At 34.8% G+C, this 19,574-nt stretch overlaps 4 protein-coding genes across 4 annotated transcripts in view; 2 read left to right on the top strand and 2 right to left on the bottom strand.

Annotated features, from left to right (window-relative positions):
• Window positions 1-49: 49 nt before the first annotated feature.
• On the bottom strand, window positions 50-1,159 carry LOC139104619 (protein KRTCAP2 homolog). Its single transcript, XM_070660199.1, has 3 exons — window positions 902-1,159; window positions 534-752; window positions 50-330 (listed from the first exon to the last, which is right to left on the bottom strand). Exons 1-3 carry the CDS (start codon window positions 903-905, stop codon window positions 158-160), a joined length of 396 nt encoding a protein of 131 aa, XP_070516300.1. The 5' UTR covers window positions 906-1,159; the 3' UTR covers window positions 50-157.
• LOC139104609 (ribonuclease H2 subunit B) lies at window positions 1,121-3,735 on the top strand. The gene is made up of 5 exons (XM_070660189.1): window positions 1,121-1,577; window positions 1,716-1,954; window positions 2,425-2,710; window positions 2,958-3,184; window positions 3,393-3,735. Exons 1-5 carry the CDS (start codon window positions 1,490-1,492, stop codon window positions 3,486-3,488), a joined length of 936 nt encoding a protein of 311 aa, XP_070516290.1. The 5' UTR covers window positions 1,121-1,489; the 3' UTR covers window positions 3,489-3,735.
• Window positions 3,736-4,110: 375 nt separating this feature from the next.
• On the top strand, window positions 4,111-7,332 carry Bulli (regulator of MON1-CCZ1 complex protein bulli). Its single transcript, XM_070660179.1, has 11 exons — window positions 4,111-4,365; window positions 4,441-4,746; window positions 4,846-5,020; window positions 5,093-5,252; window positions 5,319-5,424; window positions 5,486-5,639; window positions 5,726-5,789; window positions 5,918-6,137; window positions 6,225-6,394; window positions 6,486-6,761; window positions 6,907-7,332. The coding sequence occupies exons 1-11, from the start codon at window positions 4,222-4,224 to the stop codon at window positions 7,166-7,168; spliced, it is 2,037 nt and encodes a 678-aa protein (XP_070516280.1). The 5' UTR covers window positions 4,111-4,221; the 3' UTR covers window positions 7,169-7,332.
• A 379-nt stretch (window positions 7,333-7,711) lies between these two features.
• LOC139104614 (GTP-binding protein Di-Ras2) overlaps window positions 7,712-19,574 on the bottom strand; it is a 58,072-nt gene continuing 46,209 nt past the window's right edge. Inside the window, exons 2-6 of the mRNA XM_070660194.1 lie at window positions 18,670-18,757; window positions 18,142-18,435; window positions 16,917-17,062; window positions 16,198-16,463; window positions 7,712-15,743 (exon numbers count right to left, since the gene is read on the bottom strand). Coding sequence (XP_070516295.1) covers window positions 15,542-15,743; window positions 16,198-16,463; window positions 16,917-17,062; window positions 18,142-18,328 — 801 coding nt within the window. The 5' untranslated portion in view covers window positions 18,329-18,435; window positions 18,670-18,757 and the 3' untranslated portion in view covers window positions 7,712-15,541. The remainder of the gene's footprint in view (window positions 15,744-16,197; window positions 16,464-16,916; window positions 17,063-18,141; window positions 18,436-18,669; window positions 18,758-19,574) is intronic.

The following is a 19,574-nucleotide window of genomic DNA, read 5'->3' as shown; positions in this document are numbered from 1 at the left end:
ACAAATAAATGTATGAATGCACTTATGTCTTGAAGAAAGTAAATATCGAACAATTTATAATTGGCGTTGTATTACAAATTGGAAGTTTTACATGGAACTGCGATACAATATGCATAATAGTAAAAATATATGTAATACAAATACATTTTATACTTATTTATTTGCGTTTTTTTGTCTGTATCACGGTAGTTTGTGCGGATACGCCGTACGTTTCTTGCGAAATTTTATTTATATAATACAACGCAATCAAGGAAAATATCAAACACGTTGTAGTAGACACGCGATGAATCAAGGCGGAAGCAATTAGACTAAAAGTCAATGAGAAGACCACTGTAACAGAACAAGAGTAATTAATTTACTTCTGCATACTGCCTATTATTTGATCAAGAGACACGATGGTGTCTCGCGTCAAGTTTCGAAAATTAAATCGGCGATTAATTTTAAGAAAGAAGAAACAGGAAAAACATAAAATTTAAATATTTAAGTTCTAGTATAATTAAAAAAAAATTTATTAATGCCATTTCTATGCCTACCATCTGGGATTAATTTCTGCTGAAAAGACTTTCCGAATAAAGTACTTTCAAGGTTTCCCACTGCGGTTAATGTACAAATGAACAACAAGGATCCGATCCAGCCTCCCAGGATTGTTCCAAACTGCGAAGAGCTGAGCCAAACCTTGTACATCTGCATGCCAGAGAATAGTAACACTATCAGTATCAATGACAGCACGAACGATATTTCGCTGCTAACAGCTGCAACATCAAAATGTTAAGTTAATAAAATTGACAGGTAAATTATCGGGCTGTAACGAGGCTGAAGTCGCTTCTAATTACACCAAAGCTTATATTTTTTTCTGAATAATGTACTTTCAGGTTAAAAATTTAAAATTACCAACACTTACCCATCGTAGCCGGAAAAATTGGAAATAATCATAGACACCTGCCCCTTTTTCCTCAATCGCGAGAATTTTTGGAAATCACGCGCAACTACTTGTACGTTTGTCAGGTTAATGGCAACGTGTACCACATACAACACACAAGTTATATGTATGTGTATACAACCGGCATGCACACGTCGATACGTCAGCAACACGACGAGAGCTGGAGTAGCTGGACGAGCAATGCTTAATCGATTAATAGATAGATGTTCGACTTGTTCCGTCAGCTCTTTGGAGATCTGATTATCTCCTCGACAAATATTTTTTTTTACATTACTTTAACGAGCCTAAAAAAATATTATTTTATATTTTATACATTTTTTTTTTTTTTCTAATTCGATAATTAACCAAAATTTTAATACTTAATTTTTTAGTGCATTATGGTATATTAATTGACTAATTAATTGTTATTTAAGTTTGAGTGTCGTCAAAATCGTCGTGTTAAATAAAGCATATTTTACAAAATTGTTCGTGAAAGGTCGTCGAACTCGGGTCAAGCGTTTCCACAGAGAACATAACCTGTGAAAACAGCGACGTAGGGTACGCGGGAAGATGCCGCGCGCCAAAAGTTTACCACAGAAGCTAGTCAAGGTGGCAAATTGCAACTCGTCGGCGAGTACATGGGTGTTCCTCGTCAAGGGTGAGAGCAACTTACTACTATTTATATTAACAATCTCCGATATTCGCCGCCAATTAATTTATGCGATTGATCATTGTAGATGTTGCTTCTAGAAAAGCTTCAACCACTGAACTGAATGTTTGTGAAAATTTATTTTAGAAGATGCTCTGGGCAGGGCAAACGGAGGTCAGCCTGAGATTGTCCAGCTCAAGCACCCAGCTTCCAATAAGCCAGCTATATTTCTATTTAGCCCTGGAAATCTTACTGTACAGGAGGTTTTGATTTTTGACGAAAAAAAGAGGTCTTGGTTTATTGATAATAATGTCAAGTCTGATGGCAAGTTGTACTTGTCCACACCAATTGATCCAATCTTTTTGGCTTTGCCATACTTAAAGAAGGTAATTGCAAAATTTTGTCTTTATATTTTTTAAATACAATTGTGGAAATTATAACGTTTTTGTGGGCTTTTATTGAACTGGTGACACAAAGTATGAAGGCTCTGTGCTGCTTTCCTTTTAAAGTAGCTCGCCGGCCAATGCATATTGGCTGGCAAAAGAATAAAGAATTGCTACCTCGATCTGTATTGATCGCCGCCGCGATACGCGATCTGTACTGATCGCCGCCGCGATACGCGATCTGTAATGATCGCCGCCGCGATACGCGATCTATGCAGCTTGCCGACTCGTTTAATCTTTTCCGCGTCTTTCAGGTATATTATCGGTATGTTATCAGGGCTTTCCCAAAGGACTCGGTTCGGTCTCAACTCTCGCACGTGACGTGTATCATTTTATTACGTTTAATTGATTTGATTATGCTCCGTGAAATTAGTTTCGAAAGAAATTCTTACAGAACACATATTTTCTTGCAGTCACAATTGGCACAGCCTCTGGAACAATGTCTCTGGGATGAGGATTTTCCAGAGACATCTCGTCTCGCTCATTGTGAAAACTTGAATCTATCATTAGTTGCCGATTGCAAAGGGGAAGAGTCGCTCCAAGCATTTAAATATAACGAAGAAAAATCATTAAATTGGTTGCAAAAGAAGGTTGAAAAGGTAATGCATGTATTGAAAGAAAAAGGAGTTCACGTTTCTCAAGGCGCTATGAGTGCTACTTACGTTAAAAGTACTAAATATGAAATTGGTACTGAAACAGGTAAGAAAAACGATATAATTTTAAATTCCGATTACAAAGTGATTGCAATTTGTTATAAAAAAAATATTAATCTTAAGATTAAAATTATTTATTAAATATTAAGATCAATTTGAAAAGTTTTTAATATCTGTTATAGTGGAAACGAAAAATATAAGATCTTGATGATCGATTAATTTTTGTAGGCCACCTTCTACAAGCACGAACAATTCATTGATAAAATACTGATTGAAAATTTTCTTCTCTATAGAATACTTAAAATATGCATATGGTATTGTGTCAGAATACCTTGCTGAAGATCTCTCAAAAAAACTCGCGCAACATTTGAATATATGTAACGAACTGGAGAATAAAAAACGTCAGCTGAGTAGCCCTGAAGATAAAACGGATGACAAGAAGATTAAAAAAGATTCTTTTGAGGAAAGTTCAGTATCAGAAACAGAAAAGCAGACAAAAGACGCGAATAAGTCTGAAAAGGTTGGTTATTAACAATAATTGTTACTTTAGTAAATAATATTTTTGCGCACGCTCTCGCGTATTCTTTCTCGCTCGCGCTCAGCACTCCCGCTCGTGAAATAATTAAGATTATATTTGTAAAAGAAACAATTATGAAGTTTATAAAGCATTTTCAAAATAGTATTTATGTGAATAAATTTAATTTAAATATCTACATATTTTTTTACAGGCGCAGAAAAGCACTGCTCCTGGTAAAAAAGAATTAGCTAGACAGAGAGCAGCGGCAGGATCTAAAAGTATTACATCCTTTTTTCAGAAGAAATAGACATTAAAAATATATAGAACAATTTTATAGATTACTGCAGTATGGATGTTTTTCATTGTATTTCAATTTTAAATTTTTATTGCCTCGAACTTTTATTAGTAAATCTGTATATTTAAGTTTGCAGTTAAAAATGTGATATTTTTTACTAATGATATTTTTTACTATGTAACACAAATATTTTTCCCTGTATTGCAATAAATTTTTTTACGTAATATTTATTATTAAAATGTATAATTCTCTATATGTTTTATTGTATACTTGATCTAAAATTTATTATTTGACAATAAAAAATATTTTTTAACTTTGTTTTACATAATGTGCGCACTTTGGCGTGCTATTATTTAATATATTTGATTTTAATTTTGCTTTATTTTATATTTTATTTAAAAATGACTTATCGTTCAGTTGTACTACTGAAACTTCCCACCATCTGATCATATGCAATAGCGCGTCATCGTATATAAGTAGACGGTCGAAGATTTCAGTAGTATAATTGAATAATAAGTCAGACATCCCAAAATTAAGTTAAATTAAATACGGCAAATTAAGATAAAAATATAATAAAAGAAAATTAAATAAATTACGGCCTAATATTAATAAAATAAAGCAAAATAAAAAGAGAATTTATTAAATAATAACGCGCTAGAGTGCGCAACCCAACCTGACTTTGACTCGACGTCACAGTACAGAACGACAGGCTGTTTTGGTACTCTGGTATTTTCGATAGAATCAAATGCAATCAAATGGTATGCCAGACATGGAAGGTGATGACCGGGAGAAGAACGATGATTACTACCTGGAGCTCTCCCCTGATCCTATCAGGTTTGAATCGGTCAGCTGTCTCACGAATGTGTTTTTCGACGATTCGAAGCAGCAAGTTAGTTTCTACTTTCTTTTGATACACGTAACTATTTCTCATCTCTGTGCGATAATAAATGTGATCCGCGTACAGGTGTTTGCTGTTCGCTCGGGAGGTGTTACGGGAGTGCTCGTTAAGGGCCCAGATCAGAACCTAAACTTCCGGATGGAGGACAAAGGTCCTGTCATATCCATCAAGTTTTCTCCTGACATGAACATTCTTGCAATTCAGCGCACCAACACGTCAGTGGAATTCGTTAATTACTCCTCTGTCTCTGGTTTGGATTATGCCGAATATTCTCAGTCATGTAAAGGAAAAAATGCCACAATATTGGGTTTTGTATGGACTCATGGCACTGAGATACTTGTAGTTACAGATCATGGAGTGGAACTGTTTCAAGTAAGAAGCTCTTATACCATTTATAATGTTTTTTAAATATATTATATATTATTTAGAAGAAATTTTGATAGTTGAATGCTGAAATTACTAATCTTTCAGGTTAATCCAGAAAAACGTAATGTTAGAGCACTGAAATGCTTAAGCTTAGGTGTAAATTGGTTTGTATTTTGTCCCAAGAGTTATTTGGTTCTACTATCATCTGGCACAATTGGTAATCAGATACAAGCATTACATGTTACACCTGGAAATCTTCACAAATTGACTAAATTTGAAAGTTAGTAAGATACTGTCTGTATGTTTTTTTAATATGCTACATTTTTAATAATTTTTTAATGTAATATTGTAGTTGAGCATGGTGTAACAAAGCCAGGGAAACTGGCTGTTTCTGAAAGAGATGTAGCATTGGCTGTGTTATATGGAACACCTTGTATAATCTTGTTGAGGCATCAACCTGGAGCAAACCGCTCAATAGGAACAGCATTTGTATATGTTTATACTGTGCACAAGTAAGATTTATTGTTCTAAATAAATTTAATTATGTTTATACAATGTTTTAATTATTTATCTTGCAGGATGATGACCATTAAAAAGAGTCACATGTTAAAACTAGATGTCGGTGGTAGATTTGCGATAAATGTTGTTGATAATCTTATCATTGTTCATCACCAAGCGTCAAAGGTAACGTTATTAATTAATGTAAAAATGTTTATTTAAAATTTACATTTGCAATTTTATATAGACATCGATGATATTTGACATTATGCTGTCTGGTGTAAGCGATGGAACAGTGATGCATCACACGAATATAACTACGGCGAAACCGATTAAACCTTTTAATCTCAAAGTGCCAGGTGCGACGTTATCCGACCAGATGTATCAGCCCTGCCAATTATGTAACTTTTTATGAATTGATTTTAATGTATTATTAATTTAAATTATAATACCTGATTCAAATGTATTAATTCTTAATGCTATACAGATTCTCCTAATTGGGTTGTTTTTCAACCAAATATAATAATCGATGTAAAACTGGGCTGCTTATGGTACGTTTAGTTACGATATTTTATGTCGATTTGTCTTAAAACACATTCTTAAACACATTCTTGTGTAATTTTTTTAACCTATTAATATTACTATTAATATTAATTAATTAATATTTATAAAATTACAGGTATATCGAGCTCAGGTTGGAAACATTAGTAAAGTTAATTACAGATAAGGTGCTTCTAGTGGAATTTTTAATGCATCGGTCAAACGCTAAACAGATATTAATTCAGGTCTTGCAGAGCTTTATGAATCAATTACCTGTAAGTTTAATGGAAATGCCAATTATATTCGACAAGCTTAACTCTGTATACAGAAATTATCTGGAAAGTGAAATACAGAATCAGGTAATTTTTAATGTGTTTAATATTTTTTACGTGTAATTATTTTGTTTAATAATATAAAGAGTAAGTACATTTATTTATTAATTGCAGATGGGCACGCCTTTGCAGAACAATGTAAAAAATGTAACAATATTAACCGATAATTTTAAATATAAGCTGTTACTTGATCAGAGCGACATGTATAGTCATATATTATCCAAGTTTCCCGAAGATACGATAGAGCCAAAGATGATAATTTGGGTTCTACTTGAGTATATTAGGTACGTGCAAAATAATCGATGATAATTCACAATTGTAATAAAAATTATTTTATAGGAATTTGTTTTATCAATTTGATAATAAATTTTGCAGATCGCTAGCTGAACACGGGATTCCAGTGCAGCATTATTTGCACGAATTAGTTATTACAACGTTAGTACATCGTAAGGCTTATTATCAGCTTCATCAATTATTACAGTATCACGTAGTTGCCGACTCGAAGCCTTTAGCTTGTTTACTACTCTCTTTGGAAAATTTGTATCCAGCAGCACATCAGTTGGCTTTAGACATGTTGAAACGACTGGGAAACGCGCACGAGGAAATAATTGAAGTGCTTTTATCAAAGGGACACATCTTAGCTGCTTTACGGTAATTTGGAAAATTACTTTTATTCTGATCGTGTTAACATCGATTGCATTCAAGAGATATCACTGATCACTAAGCACTTAATGATCGATTATGTCTCCTAAATACATTCATTTATATATGAATTTATTATATATGTACATGTTAGGTACGTTCGGTCAGCTGGAATGGCGGATCAGATATCGGCAAGAAAATTCTTGGAAGCAGCAAAAGCTACTGACGACGCAACGCTTTTTCATTCAGTCTTTAAGTTCTTCGAGCAGCGAAATTTGAGACTGCATAATACTACAGCCTTCACAAAGGGAGAACATTGTCAGCCATATGTACAGTATTTTAAATACTTATTCCAAGGAACGGATAATGAATGCAATTCGGACACGAACTCAAATGTTACTACTATATCTTCATAAAATCCGAATTTTATTTTTGAAAACGTAAGGTAAGGAAAGTCATCTACATTTAATTTTTATTCAACGAGGCCGATAGAAAATTTTGTGCATCAACTACTTCGTAAGTTGTAAATTTGTATGTGAATAAATATTTTATTGTTATTAATTATTTATTACGAAAAAAAAAATTTAAGAATTAAGATAAATTTCTATTTTACCTGTTACCAGATTGTTTCCTCTACCTTGCGAGTCTTCCCTCACGTTCACGTTGCAGGAGCTTCCTTGTTACGGGATTTTTAAGTTTTCGAACTTATTAAGTATAAGGTTTCTTTAATAATTTCTTTTAATTAACGAGATTTATATATTATTGTGTAATACATTCATAATGAGAATTCCTTATTTATGAATAATATTCCATAATATTAATTTTTTTTTTTCCATGTATTTTCAGACAATATATCGCACGATACAAATTCTCCTTAATTAAGAAACAAAGGAAAAAAGAAAACCCGAATAATTGTCCTTTGCATCCCGACAATACAGCGAAAGATAAACAGATTGATCGCCAGTTAGATTTATAATATTCAAGAATTTACAATAGGAAAAGATGTCAGATCCCTCGTATACATTACAAGTACAGTTAATACAACTTGCATAGTAAATTAAGAACTACTTGGTAACAGGCGCCGCAGTTAGCAATTAATCTAGCACAGGTATGAGAGTATTTAGAAAGCATAACGTGTAAAAGAAGATCGCTGTCATCAAGCCTGTATTTATTTTTTCTCTGCCGCGCTAACAGTAAAAGTGACTTTGGTTAAACTCTGATTAATTTAATTGACTGCTGTCAAATAACGCTATAAAACAAATTTTATTTAATAAAATGAACGAAATTATGTAAATAATTAGATCTATGTTCTTACAAATGGAGGAAAAGATTGAATTATTGTAAATTGGAAACTTTAATGTAAGGAATCTCGGTTGAATTAATTTTTGATTAAGTTAATCGAAGTTTGGCCGAAGTCATTTGCGGCTGCGATCGAGTAGTTATTGAGTGTATCAACGTGCCAAGAAGATTATAAAAACGCACAAATCCTTAATACAGCGTGCATAAAATTACAGAGTACAGTGCTTACACACACAAAAATAATAATACTGGGAGATTGGTCGAACATGGCACTTTGCCTCACGTTATATCGATTACGATAATTGAGTACCTTCGGAAATTGTAACAATTTAAAAAATGATTGGATCGTTTAAGCTCGAGGGTGTCGATTAGAAAAGTAAGTAAACTGCGGCGTATACGCACGCGTGACTTTTTGGTCCTCTGTAAAAGATCGGATTTGTTTAGGAGATTCTTAGTTGTTTCTATATTATATTATTCGTGAAATTCTGGTTTAGGTAATTGAAACTTTTTTTCTCATGTGCCGCGACAATATATGATTTTTTTTTATTAAAAATAAAAGCGCGTTTATTTTAAAAGTATTGTACGAAAACACAAGCGATAGGTTTGGCCGGAAGGGGTAAGAATCGCGTTTCATGCGCAAATGTTTAAATTTATATAATTTGATTTGTCATAGAAATACATTTTATGAATATATATGTAACTAAACGAGTTGGATCGTGATTGGCTGTCGTTTACGCGCTTCACTTCACGCCGTAGCTGCTCGCGTCGTACCTGCAACGGTTGCAGCCCTCGGCCAGGACGTGTTCGTGTCGTGCTCAGTTTTGCGGGCGAAATGTAAGTAATATTATTAAAAAACAGCAAAAATATATGCCGAGATAAGCAACGTACAAGCGTATATAAGTACGCGAACGGAAGCGCGCATATTGCAATCGTATCGTATGTAAATCAAAGTCGTGGGTCGAATCGAAAGGTATGGAATCTTTGTCGCATAAAATGCGTTTTCGTAGACGTCGAGTTATTTGTCGTCTCGTTGAGTTGCAATTCATAAATTGGAATTCTTATGTCGTAATGTTCCCGTACACTTGACAACGGTAATAGGAGGTAAATTAATTTTATGAGAGGAACAGGAAGGAAGAAAGAGACAGAGAGTGAGAAAGAAAGAGATAGAGAGTGAGGAAGAAAGAGATAGAGAGTGAGGAAGAAAGAGATAGAGAGAGAGAAAGAAAGAGACGGAGAGAGAAAGAAAGAGACCGAGAGAGAAAGAAAGAGACGGAGTGAGAAAGAAAGATGACGAAAGGGAAGAAGAACGAGAGCGAAAATGTGTGTGTGTATAGTATATACATAAGCATAACTATGTAGTTGAATTCAGAATTGTATTCTTCTTAACGTCTTCATTACCGTCCAGTAAGAAAGGATGATAGACAGAAATACCTTGGGCTTTATTGGTTCAAGTTGCTCTATGCTAATTATAAAAAAAAAAAATCCAAAGGGATTGTTAATTTATCTCTATCACCTTTCTTTCTGTATATACTTCTAATTCTAGTCATTTATCTCTAATTTATAACACCTATAAGTGTAATTTTACCGCACATTGTCTATTAACGTGATATATTAAGCACATTTGTAACTTTATATGTGCGAATTTTGCGACCTGGATATAACCGGACATAAATTAACTGATAAACACCGGCCGATAAGCAAGGCGTTAAGATAACGAGTGCCGTAAATATACTTACAGGCGGACATTAGATAGAGACTTCCCAAAACACCGAGCTCTCCCCCTTTTTGATTCATTAGCTTAGCCTCTTTTTTTTTTTTTTTTGTCTTATATGCTATAGCCGCACAAGCTACTCAAAAGTGCAATTTCTAAAACATATTTTACGCGAATAGAAATAAAGAAATGGATTACTCAATTCGAAAAAATTTTAGATTATTTTTTAAAGCGCCGGCAATAAAATGCGAAAAGATTTTTTTTTAGGGATTAAAATCTGTACAATCAATTTCGAAATTGCTACCTTGCGTATTTTGCGTCTCTGTTATTTGAATGTAAATATAAAAAAAACCATTTTTTGTACGAGCGTTACATCGATATTTCAGATAATACGGCTCGATTTCGACGATAACAAGTGTGCAGAGTTTAAGCCGAGGAGTGTTAACATATTTCGTTCCACCGCTCGGGTTCAAGCTCTTTAATCCGCTTCTGTTTACTCGTTAATAGCGGCGAAGTATCACGGTAATTATTTTATGAAAACAGAATAATTCGTATAATACGCATTAGTAATAACGCATTGATATAGTATCGTTCTCGAATGCCTAAGTTATCGCGTGTATCTTTCATGAGATAATTCGTACATATTTTACAGGATACATAGACATATGGTGGCGCGCTGATTACCAATAACGTGCACAGCATCATTTGGGAATACACATCTAACTGCATATCGAGAGTTTGGGCATGAATTATTTACAAGGACGTCATTACCCGGCCATTCCGCTTGTTTGCGAGAGTAAGCTTAAGGAATTAGAAATTAGTGGGCGAACGCGCACCTTCGAGGCTCAAGCAACAGGAATGGATCGTGTTCTCCTATGCGGCGATGCGGATTAGGTGAGTGCTCGTATAGAGACAAAAATTTTTATCAATTATTGACAGATCCCGAGAAATATTTGCACGTTGTCTACAATTTGATGTAAAGCACATTTACTTTTGTAAAAAGTAAACCTTTCACTTTTTTGTTTTTCCTTTTTCCTTTTTTTTTTTTCTTTTTTGAAGTGACTCGAATGTTGCTACCGCTTGAAATAATCATCCACTCGTCGGGAGTGAAATTTTACTCTCTAAATAAATTTTACTAAAAAATTTAGAGAGCATATTTACATGTTCTAGTTATAAGATATTTGATGCCGCGGAATACTTTGTAATATCAACTGGTTTGAGACTGTTGTCCCGGTTCTCGCAAAAGCTTGTTACAATTTCTTAAAGTCAGTGCCGGGATAGTAGCCTTCGTCGAGTCAACATTGAAGTTCTGATAGACTTTGGTCCGTTGTACGTATTTAAGTAAGGATCCAGTTAGAGGTGATCGTTATTTAGAATATACACATCACGCAAATCACGAACAGGGAGGGTGCTCTATAGAGTGCAAATAGGGATTGACAGATAAGGGACTATCTTAAGAAATCCCCTTGAGGTCGCGTGAAGTTTCATGGACACGGGAGAGAACGTTCGCCACAACGTAGCCACAACGAAATTGCGTTTGTGTTATCGTCGGTGAGCGTGCAAAGTCTACTGGTTGTAACTAAAACTGCTCTGACCCGTTTAAACTTTGGAAATCTATCCAGTTTGTCGATCTAAATTGCTTTTTTTTTTTTAATTCCATTACAATTTGCCGTAACCGCGGATTTATTTTGCCACGTGCACGTTTCCTTTAATTTATTAAATTATTTCGCAGATTCTCCCGCCGAGAGACTTTAATGGATAAATTTCTTATTTTCTCGGCGTGAAAAGAAACGCGTGCGCTGAAAGTTTAATGCATTTCTGTAATGTTTATACGTTGCGCGATGTACGCTGGAAGGCAGATATAGCGACGGCAGCTAGCGAACGTGACTTTATTATAGCGTCGTGTGCGTCGAGTTTCACATGTGTATACCGCGCCGGCCGGTTTGCCGATGACTGATTTCATTTCGTTCTCTGATCCCTTGCCTCCGCCGCCTAAAATTGCGTACGCTAGCCGCTATCACCGCAGAAAATGCCATATCTGCTCTTCGGTGTACATGTTTTTTATTACAACTGTATCGAAAATTTAAATTGCTTATAAAATTTAATATATAATTAATATATTTTATATATCGAGAACATAAACGTAAAATGAAAATTGGATTCTCGGAATAATTAATGAAGATTCGTGTCTCATAGACTTGCATTTTGATTGCAAATATTTCTCTACATTTCAATTTAATGCATATTCTAAATATTTTTAATTTTAATTAATTCCATTTTTTTTTAATATTTACAAATAAACATAAATGATATTATTTTGATTGTTTCCAAAAAATTGATTGTATCGCTTTTGGTAAATTTTTTTTGCACGTTTATCGACAACACGCCGCGCCCACATTTATATATAAACGGTAAAACTAATCGAAATACACTGCTCTCTCGCATTAAAATGTCAAAATACAAAACTTCACGCATACATTCATACGCAACGTTCGCGAGGTACTTATTAAACACATTCTCGTGACCTTTTTTAACAATGAACTCACCTCGAGAACATCTCGCGATCTCAGCTCACCTCAGCGAACGTACCTTTCACCTTTACAATTTCCCCTTGGTCGCGTGAAAAATATCTTAATGGGACGGTTATTAATATTCGTAATCTAGTCGCATTACTTAACAGAGCGGCGATTGATCCTCTTTTTGTCGTCGTCTTAATGTCCATTAAATTCATGACAGCTTGCCTTGCTCTTATCGTTTAAACAGCTTAAACTTTCAAGCATTGAACTGCAATTGTTGCGAGATCATTTAAATCAATTCACATTCTGCCATCAGCACAATGGTTTTTGATTCATACCAAGTTTCATCTAAAAATTTCTATATCTCAGCTAACGTGATCGAAACACTTAATTTTCTAAATATTACATTTTCGAATAAATCTATTCGACGAAATATTTTAATATTACACGTACTCAAGCATCCTCGGCGCGTGAAAGTAAAGTGACACACGGGAACATTTTTGTTAAAAGTTAAATTATTAAAAATTAAACCTTTATTTATTTTGGGGAGATCGCGTTTCTCACGTAACTGTAAATTAACTGGACTGTAATAGCTGCAACGAACATGACGAAAGTCTTGAATATACATTATACACCTTGCATATGCGAATATTTCGCGCGAATATCTCTGGTACTACGTGAAATATTCGTGTATACCTCGTTACCTCCTAGCTTTTACAGTTACTTAATTATGTGACGTTATATTACATGTTTTTAGCGTCTACGCGTGTGTAATATTCATATATATATATATATATATATATATATATATATATATATATATATATATAAATATATACACACACATATGCACGTCAAAGTGTTTCACGTATTTCAGTACCGTTACAATAGCTGTTTTCAGTTTTGTATTTCTTCAATCCCCTTTGTGCATCGGTTCAGTTACGATGGCATATGAGTCTCCTTCCTGTTCTATTTTATACGCAGATAGATCTCTCCTTCTTACGTCACAATTGCATATACAAAATATTGACATTTTCTTTCGATACTTTCTGTACTACTTTTGATTTTTCTCGAGGTAAAATGCATTCTTTCTGCAAAAGAGTACGGTAAATAATTTTGTGTCGACGTACGTAATGTCTTTTGTGTTTTACGAATGAAATTATTCGCCTGGAAATAACATTGGTTTCGATAATAATGAACTCTTTGTCGAGTAGACAGAATTTTTAATTCAATAATTATTTTATAGTTATTGTCTTATTTGGATAAATATTTCGAGATAATTTGTTACAGAAATAAGTAACATTGTTGCCAATAATATTAATAATATACATTATCCATCTGTATTAAATTAATATTTACACAATATAATTTATTATAATACTTCAGGATAAAATTATAAGTTTAAAGAAAATGTCGAATTAAGACATGGCGTATATTAAAAATAAGTTACCATGTTATCAAGTATTATAAAGCCTTGTAGAAATTGCAGTAGGGTTGAGTTAAAATATTATAGAATAGGGAGGAGAGTCATTTCTATCATTACACTCCTAATTACATATTAATTAATATCCTATCTAAATCCAAATATCTAAAATAATGTGCTCCGATATATCTCCCTTAGGTATGCATTGCTAAAATTTCTAAAGGTTATGAATGTATAATTTCTAAATATTGCAATATACTTTCGGGATATTACGTTCAGTTACTCCAACTCATATGATTAATTGTGCACTTGATATATGTCAATATTAATTTCAAAATGATTAGAACATCGCGCGATCACGAATTTCTCTTAAATAAATCATCAACAATTTCGTACATTATACTTTAAAAATATTTTTTTTTCGTACATTAATTTTTTTCCTGTGAATTAAAAAAGAAAGAAAGAAAAACTGCATAACATACATGTTAAAATAAAATATTATGTGGAATAAATGTTGCATATACAGTATTGAGAGTAAAGCCTTTAATCTTTAACGAGTTTTCGGGAAATGTATCAAAATACAGATTGCACACGGCTTGCGTCAGTAATTTGTCATTTGGTAAATTAAAAGAGGAAAGTGCATATCTAATAACAGAGATAGCGAGAAAAGGTACTTTTGATTATTATGTATTCTGTAATTTGCGAACGTATATATATTTTCTTTTAGTCCTTTTTATGCCGCGGCAGTACTCATAACAGTAAAAATTTCTTTATAACAAGTGCAAAATTAATATTTAAGATATGTATCGCGTACATTGCGAAATAAGAAATTTTAAATGTCTTTTTACTGGAATTTTTTAATTGGTCGTAAAGCGTATTAAATGCAGCGCGGCTCTCCTTGGAAAACTTTCGTGTCTACGTAAGAAAGTGCGTAAATTTCAGTTGCATTTAATATAATACTAATCTTGTTTTTAAAATGATACTAAATTTTAAAATTTTATTTGAAATAATGAGAAGTGGTATTCGAAATAGTAACGTTTGTTAATTATTTGCCAATTATTCGTTGTTTGAATGACATACGAAATTAAGAGTACGTTTAAAATTTTTGTTTTAAATAATAAAAACAATTACATATTCGTCATTTAAACACCAATGTTACGTTTACACTATTAACACGTATATATACAAGAGATATTCCAAAAAAGATGCACATTGATGACAAAAAGCTTTTAGCAACTTAAGTTCGCGTATTATTTTATTTTATTTTTTTTTTTAAACCAAAACTGAATAAATAATTTATTTTTCTTATTTTTATATAAAAACTTACGTCATATTTGACTTGGAAAGTTATTTGAGAAAGATATTTAAGACTATATTTTACGATGACCGAGAAAATAGGGCCAAATATTTGATAGAGCCAAATATTAGCTGAGGAAAAATCAATTTCAAATTCGAAACCTAACGAGTGTATACTTCTGTTATCAATACACATGCTTTCCGGTATAAATCTTACGAAACCGACAGCTTGCGTCTGTTAAGGAGCTAGACTTTCCTAGGAACTAGCCACTTGATTAATTTTTTCGCGTCTGCTTTTCGTTTTCTTGGAATCTCGCGAACTAACAATAAGACTGAGCGTGTGGTATCGCTAATCCATTGTCCGTAATTCAAACAGTTGATGAGATTACACTATCGCCTTGCGTTATTCCTCGAATTGCGAACGCTGACTCGAGCCTTACCTTAACGCGTTTGATCGAAAGAACTCGATTGCTCGTTGTCAGGTCGTTTCGCAATAATCGGGACACCTGGTCAAAATATCTTAGTTTCTTAGTTGCGATAGAGTTTACGAGATGTTGCAGTCGTCAGCGCGGGCGTCCCTGATCTGCTGCTTCGTTTTTCTCGAAGTGCGTCTGATCAGGCTGCGACTACGCGGCTTGCTCTTCACCTCCTCGGTGACGGTGACGACGCTAGAGCCCTGAGCTGCGACCACTTGCTGAGAATTCCCGCCGGGACCCGCGCTGCTTGTTCTGCTGGGACTACCCGACCTTCCGTTATGATAAAACAGTAATTAGAGAAAGTTAGAAGTAATCACGAGACAAGTTTGCTTTGTGAACGGTTAAATGTGCCTCGGTGTTCTCTGAGTATTTGGTGGCTAGTCGTCCTCTGCATGTGATGCTATTGTTGCGTGTTTGGGTAAAGAATCAATTTTTTAAGTATCAACAATTTTATATTAAATCTTCTTCTGAAGAAAGTATTAATACAAGTTAAGAGGAAACTTCTCCAAAAAAAAAAAAAAAAAAAAAAAGAGAGATTTAAGAAGAAAAAGAGAGTAAAGAAAAGTGATGAGTTGAGAGTAAAGGAATGTAAATTATGTTTAAAACTTTTGGAGGTGATGTTCTGTGACATTGCTCTTTAGTGTTCCATTAAGCTGTCAGAATTAATTGTTCAAGTTTTGTAGATATAATTAATCAGAAAACGAATGAACAGCGTTTGGGATACCTGCGCGATCCATACGCGGAGCATCTTCTTCTGAGCCCCGACTGCTCGACCTCGCCGGTAGGATTCTTTGGCACAATTCTGGAAAGCGTGACGAAACATCTAAACACTTCCTTAATGTTGTAGTCGTCCTTTGCCGAGCACTCCATCACCTTAGCTCGCAGTTTCGGCAGCTCGCAAAACAGCCACTCGCTCACGTCCTCGATAGGTACTTCTCTTCGTGCCGGTGCCAGGTCAAGCTTGTTACCGGCGACGACTATCGGCACTTCCTGTTGGACAGAAAAATAAGTCTTTGTTTTCCGTCTTTTCCCCGATAAAGCTCCAGCTGATAGAATCGAATCGGAGAGAGCCACAATAATCCCGCTCCCGTCAGACAAACAGTATTGTGCAAAGTTGATCATTGAGAGTATCGAACTAAGGAGCTCGAAATATAAGCCAGAGAAGTTTAAATCTACTCATTATATAAATTGACGTATGTCGCCGAGGAAGATTCCGCGAGGTCAGATACGTTCGTTCGTTCGTTCGTTACAATTGTTACATATTAATTTAACTTTGAATCGTTATAATTAACACATTCCGTTCCATCGTTAAATCGAGTCACGTCATTCAAATGTTCCAGTTGTATTATTAGACTTTGGTTTAGATCGTAGGTGGGTGACTGTCGGACGTTCCATAAATTATGCGGGATAAATCACGAGCGAGCGAAATTGAATAGACCGTACCTGAAAGTCGAGTCGTTGTTCTCTCACTTCTTCGAAGCAACGTTTCACGCATTCGAAACTCGGCAATGACGATGTCGCGTATACGAGTAGGAACGCGTGGGCGGTGGCTATGCTCAACCGCCTCATCGCAGGGAACTGCAGGTCACCTAGATGAATAAAAGCGATACTTATTTCACGTAATGAATCTTTACGAGACAAAAAAATCTTCCTACACATTCGAATAAAAAGTTGCGCCGGTGTAATGCACGGAATATATTCTTGGAAAACGCTGTTTAAAATAACTTCTCCTACGCGACTCAGCTTCGGTTCTTTTTCTTAATTTAAGAGATAAGTCGAGATTAAAAATTATCTCCCGAATATTTTTGCAAATATCGCGAAAAAGGATGCGGTTATTTTTAATAAATGCTACCACATGTGAATATTCTGTTATATGCATATAAATGCGAAATCCATTTATCTCGCTACTTTTCCAATGCAAACTTCATTGCTCTTTCGCTAAAATGTTATCAGAGTATCCTTGCGCAATCTCGAATAGATCAAGGCTGCTTAGTGTACGAGCGCGCGTTTATATCTATATATAATTGTATTGAACGCGACTGAATTACGTTTATTTGATACGCGATTCCGGCGAGATCGAAGTTTTCCCTCCTTCGTTTTTAATCAAAACATTCAATATTCCATTTTACCGTTGAGAATGTGTGAATGTAACATCACGTAGCACTTGATATTTGTCGCCACATTACGTAGTAAATTCGATAAGGGCAGGAAGTATTTCAGGAAACGAAGACTTCGAAAAATACGTACTCCACGTGCCACTTAAGTCAATTAATTTTTTTTTTTTTTTCTGTTTTGCTGAAAATTTGATGAGTAAGTTCAAGAAATGTTAAAGTAAAATGATTAATTAATTCGACTGTGCTGTAGTTTATATTACAGTGCATAATAATTAATGAAAATAATAGTTTCCAATACCTTTTCTCTTTTCATAAATTTTCTAAAATTATTGACGAGAACCAATTAAAAAAAAAAAAAAAAAAAAAAAAAAGATATAAAATAAGTTTTTTATTCAGAGAAAAGTATTACTAAAATATCGTAGTTTGCCTTCCACTTTTTTAAAAGTTGTCGACTTAAAGTCAAAACATAGTCATAGGCATAAAACGTAGATAAAAACCGACGTTTGAAAAGTCACCTAAAGAGGAAACGTAAAATGGCAATCGGCCGAGCTTACCCGCGGTGTCGAGAAGGTCGACCTTGAGGGTCAGAGTGCCGAGGATGCATTCTCGCGAATAGAGGTCTTCGACGGTGGGTCGGTAACGTTCGCTGAAGCCCTGGCCGAGCAGTCGGCGGATGATGGCACTCTTGCCGACCCCGGCACCTCCAAGAACCACCAGCCTGATCCTCTCAAGATCGGCCATGTTTTCCGGCCGGTCGCACTCTGGTGACCTGGAGCACGACCGCGAAAATGTCGCCGCCTCAGGAAGGCATCACCCGGGAGGAGGTCGATCGGAGTCCCTTCCGCCTCCTGGAAATCCAATACGATCGCCTTACCCGTCCCGCCACCCACGTCTGTCAGGGCGCTCCTTCTTCGTCCGAAGGATACTAATTCGATTCCCTGCGGCGATTCCCGACCGCGGTCAGGAACGAGCCGGCGCCGGCGGTTTCTCGAGATCGATCAGCCGCGATCGACGTCGCTTCGAAACGACCGCGTTTTTCCACCCAATGGTGTCCCACGTCACCGACTTCCCCATTCACTTACCCCGCTTGCGCTGCGGTCTCGCGGGAACTTCCATCTTCCTCGGGGAAATCGTAGCCATTCGCTCGCTCGGCGATCCCGGTTAAAACTCCTATTGAAAAATGATAAAGCCCTCGGTTATTGCTTATTTACACACGAAATATGGGATTTATTTCATTGGCGGGGTTGAATCGCGAAACAAGGAAAACTCCGGCTGCAATGCCGTTCTCGCAGCCGCCAAAGTGAACTAGAGAAGTTGCGGTAAATAGTATTACTGACGTTCTAATTCCGAGCTAATTGCAATATTCCGTTTAGTACAGCGACTTTTATTGAGGCCATAGCTTTCATGCTTTATGTTAAGAAATCCGATATGTCGGTTATAAATATCGATGCAGAAAGTCCTTAGAATTTTTTAGGTCAGTAAGCAAACGAAACATATTACAATGACTACCGTATTTTTTTTTTTTTTAATATCAAAATTTAATATAAATAGTATTAAGAGAAAAGAATCAAAGTGGATAATATATATCTTTCCTGAAATTAACTATAATCGTCTGTTAAGCTGGTAATACTATTTTATTTAGAACATATATAAATATAATATACATATAAAAATATATTTATTAATAAAAATGTAATTATATAAATAATAGAATTTATTGTTCTGAAGAAAATAGTGTTATCGCTATACAGACATATTTTATACAATTATATAGAAATATTTTCAAACTTTGCCAATATTATTGAGTTTAATTTTATGAAACAAGATGACTATTATCACTTAAATTATTAACAAAAGTATTATAGAAATATCTACAAAATAAATCAGAGCAGAAAATTTTTGTAATTGATAGTAGAGTATTAATCACAAAAACTGAGCAGCTTATAATTTAGTTTAATATTTAGCTTGTGAGATTTCTAAAATATCT

This window comes from Cardiocondyla obscurior, linkage group LG08 (genome assembly GCF_019399895.1).
Source record: "Cardiocondyla obscurior isolate alpha-2009 linkage group LG08, Cobs3.1, whole genome shotgun sequence".
Taxonomy (NCBI): Eukaryota; Metazoa; Arthropoda; class Insecta; order Hymenoptera; family Formicidae; genus Cardiocondyla; species Cardiocondyla obscurior.
Note: the sequence above shows the minus strand (reverse complement) of the source record. Positions and strands in the feature narration are given on the sequence as shown.

Coding starts and splice junctions, on each gene's coding strand:
- LOC139104609 (XM_070660189.1), top strand. CDS start 1,490: ATGCCGCGCGCCAAAAGTTTACCACAGAAGCTAGTCAAGGTGGCAAAT. Junction 1,578..1,715: donor ATGGGTGTTCCTCGTCAAGG/GTGAGAGCAACT, acceptor AATTTATTTTAG/AAGATGCTCTGGGCAGGGCA. Junction 1,955..2,424: donor CTTTGCCATACTTAAAGAAG/GTAATTGCAAAA, acceptor ATTTTCTTGCAG/TCACAATTGGCACAGCCTCT.
- Bulli (XM_070660179.1), top strand. CDS start 4,222: ATGCAATCAAATGGTATGCCAGACATGGAAGGTGATGACCGGGAGAAG. Junction 5,425..5,485: donor TTCATCACCAAGCGTCAAAG/GTAACGTTATTA, acceptor AATTTTATATAG/ACATCGATGATATTTGACAT. Junction 6,762..6,906: donor CACATCTTAGCTGCTTTACG/GTAATTTGGAAA, acceptor TGTACATGTTAG/GTACGTTCGGTCAGCTGGAA.
- LOC139104619 (XM_070660199.1), bottom strand. Junction 331..533: donor GCAGAAATTAATCCCAGATG/GTAGGCATAGAA, acceptor GTTCTGTTACAG/TGGTCTTCTCATTGACTTTT.